The sequence below is a fragment of the Aplysia californica genome, unplaced genomic scaffold (genome assembly GCF_000002075.1).
Source record: "Aplysia californica isolate F4 #8 unplaced genomic scaffold, AplCal3.0 scaffold00073, whole genome shotgun sequence".
Taxonomy (NCBI): domain Eukaryota; kingdom Metazoa; phylum Mollusca; class Gastropoda; order Aplysiida; family Aplysiidae; genus Aplysia; species Aplysia californica.
The window spans coordinates 617,161-620,145 of NW_004797343.1; the positions used below are offsets into that span (position 1 = coordinate 617,161).

A 2,985-nucleotide genomic window follows, 5' to 3' on the forward strand; every position below is an offset into this window, starting at 1 on the left:
ACACACACACACACACATCGGGCGCACGCACAAACACACACACACACACACACACACTCACACCAGGCGCGCGCGCGCAAACACACCCACGCAATGACAGAACAAGGGACATAACACGTTCAAAATCGGATGTGTGAATTGAATAAAGATATTTTTAGTTACTTCCCTTTACCCTTTATTCTTCTGTCCTGCAAATCCACTGTTTAGATTAGTACCCGTCCTTTCTGTAGACAAAATTGATTCATAGTACACACGTATATCGTTTTCAAACACCAAGTTTTCCTAATGTCTAGAAGCCTTTTGGATATGGATAAATGGTTAAAGTAATGTATACACCTCTACCATCCACCCCTATCTTCACACATCAAGACAATCATAGACTTCTTAGAAAATGGTCATACTGTGACCGCGTTGCGACTTTAAATCAGCGTTGTTGATGAAACTTCTATCTAGCTTGTCCAAGAAAAAATGACAAAATCTACCCACTGCATGACACTTTTCTAGGGCACAGAGTGGTGAAGGTAACTCAGACAGCAAACAAAAGCAGTGTGGCTATGGAATTCTCACACAAACACATCCTGTTCACCAGATTAAGAACCCTTTGATTTTTTCTTGTTCTCAAATCTGAAAAAAGTTCTCTCTTAGATCAGTTCTTTCATTGCAATGAAGATGATATATATGCAAAGCAGCAATGGTTTGAGTCCCATTCAAGGTCACATTATGCTCAAGGACTTTTGAAGGTCAAACAAAGATGGCAAAAGTGTGATCTATTGGGTGACTATGGAAAAGTAGCATTGTGGGTCTAAGAATTTCAACTTTCTTGCTTGCTTCTTCACAGTCAGGTTAAAGACTTATTGAATGCTCCTGATAGTTTACAAAATTTGATATTGCTGATGAAAGTATACACTGTTAATCTGTTTTAGTGTTTGCACCTCCAGAAGGAAAGCAGGCTTGAGAATTTTTTTTTACAGTTTAGAAAGAAAGGAATGTGGATGGATCGCCTTCAAGTTACCAGATAGTGACATTTTTACAGGTTGTCGGTTCATCTTTTCTTACAGGTAGTAGTAGCCATTCACTTTATACTTATGTAGTGTGTTATGTCCCTTGTCCAGTTTGTCTCACTGGCAGACACTCCCCGTATACTTAAGTGTCTTAAGTACCAGTTTTTCCTACAGATGGATCGTCACATTGCTTTATGCTTCCATTTGTCTTAGGGTCTGAGTTCATGATGTCTCAGAAGTCTCCTTTCCCTTTGCATACATTGAGTTTCTATTTGCATCAATGACTCAGCTTTACCATGCGTCCATTTGTCTCAATGTCTGACCCTCACCTTGCATCATGTACCTGTTTGTTCCCAGGCTGCCCTTGGTCTCCTCATCTCCCTGGTGATGAAACACGCTGACAACCTCATCAAAGGCTTCGCTTCCTCCATCGCAATCATTGTCACAACAGTTATCTCTGGTCTGGTTCTTGAGGACTTACAAGTGTCTTGGTGAGTAGCTGTTTGGTGGATTATTGGGTCTATTTTTTGGTTGGTCGCCATTATTCCATTACTCACCTGAGAAACATATTCTGGAAACAAAGGTAGCAGGCAAGAGAGGAAGGGGGAAACCTAATAGAAACTGGAAACAGAACATAGAAACCTTATGTAGATTCAAAACAACTCAGGCAGGCAGAATGGCAAGAGACAAAGTGTTTTAAATGAAAAGGTCTGAGAAGCAATGTCTAGCTACTGGACAAGTTAAGAAGAAAAAAAAAACGAAGAAGGTCTTTAGTTGCTAGTGATCTGGTCACTCTGCAGATACTTTCTTTTTTTGCTTATTGGTTGACTGACTTCAAAATCTATCAGAGATGATAGGGGGATGACTGATTAGCTGATTGTTTTACTAGTTGATTGAAAGAACAGAAGACTGTTTTATTCATTGCTTTATGTTTAGTTTTTTCTATGGTTTTCGTTGGTTTGCAATGGATTGTATATGAGGCTAGTTGATTTATCAATAGGTTGACCAACTGATGAATCGATTGATTGATTGATTGATTGATTGATTGATTGATTGATTGATTGATTGATTGATTAAATGTATGGTTTATTTATAAACCAACTGGTTTATAGATGGATGGATTTTTTAAATTTATTTGATTAATAGCTTATGTTATCAGATTAATAAATTAAGTACAGCTGACAGAAAATGCTACTGTGTAAGTCATCAGCAACAACATCAGTATAAATGTCATGAAGACTCCTTTTGCATGTTTTACAGTTTGGTACTTTCAACAGAATGTGTCAAATTTAATCATGCGTGTCAAAAATATGTAAAATGTACACATATTAATTAGACATCATCAATCCAAACCGTTAGACAGGAAGTGATATAACGTTCGTTTTAGCGCTTACATGACCAAAACTGTGTCAATAGTGTCGTAAACATCTACTCAATCGTATTATGTCATGGAGACGTCTCGTGCTGTAGGTGGTGAAAGAGTTCTGTTCTGTCTCTCAACAGCTCATTCCTGCTGGGCACTGTGGTTGTCCTAGCCTCAGTGCTTCTGTACAATGTGGACAGGACTGGGGAGTTCAGCAAGCCAGAGGAGTCAGTCATATGATGATGGTTGACAGTCGGTTTTGGGTCAGGAAACAAGTCGTTCTTTTCATGTGAACACTAACTGGTACCATGATATGATGATGAAACAGTCAGTTTTTGTCATGTGTACCCTGTCAGTTGCCATGACAATGACACATTCAGTTATTGTTGTGTGTGCATTGTCAAATCTACGGTGGTAGGCGCTGTTGTTGTCGTGCGTACACAGTCAGTTGGTTATATGATGACCGCGTGCAGCTCAGATATGTGATTTACAAAGCTTGACCATTGGCTGTAATATATCTAGTCTGACTCAGGGATCTGTCTTTCATTTTGCCCGAGGAACATTTGTCTCAATGACAGACAGAGGGAGGGAGAGAGAGAGAGAGAGGGAGAGAGAGAGAGA

General features: G+C 39.3%; 1 protein-coding gene across 1 annotated transcript in view; it reads left to right on the forward strand.

The window, feature by feature from the left end:
* Positions 1–2,985, forward strand: part of LOC101845530 (UDP-N-acetylglucosamine transporter) — a gene marked incomplete at its 5' end in the record, with an annotated part of 22,098 nt that extends 19,113 nt beyond the window's left edge. Inside the window, 2 exon segments of the mRNA XM_013080063.2 lie at positions 1,359–1,492; positions 2,505–2,985. Of these exon segments, the coding sequence (XP_012935517.1) occupies positions 1,359–1,492; positions 2,505–2,604 (234 nt within the window).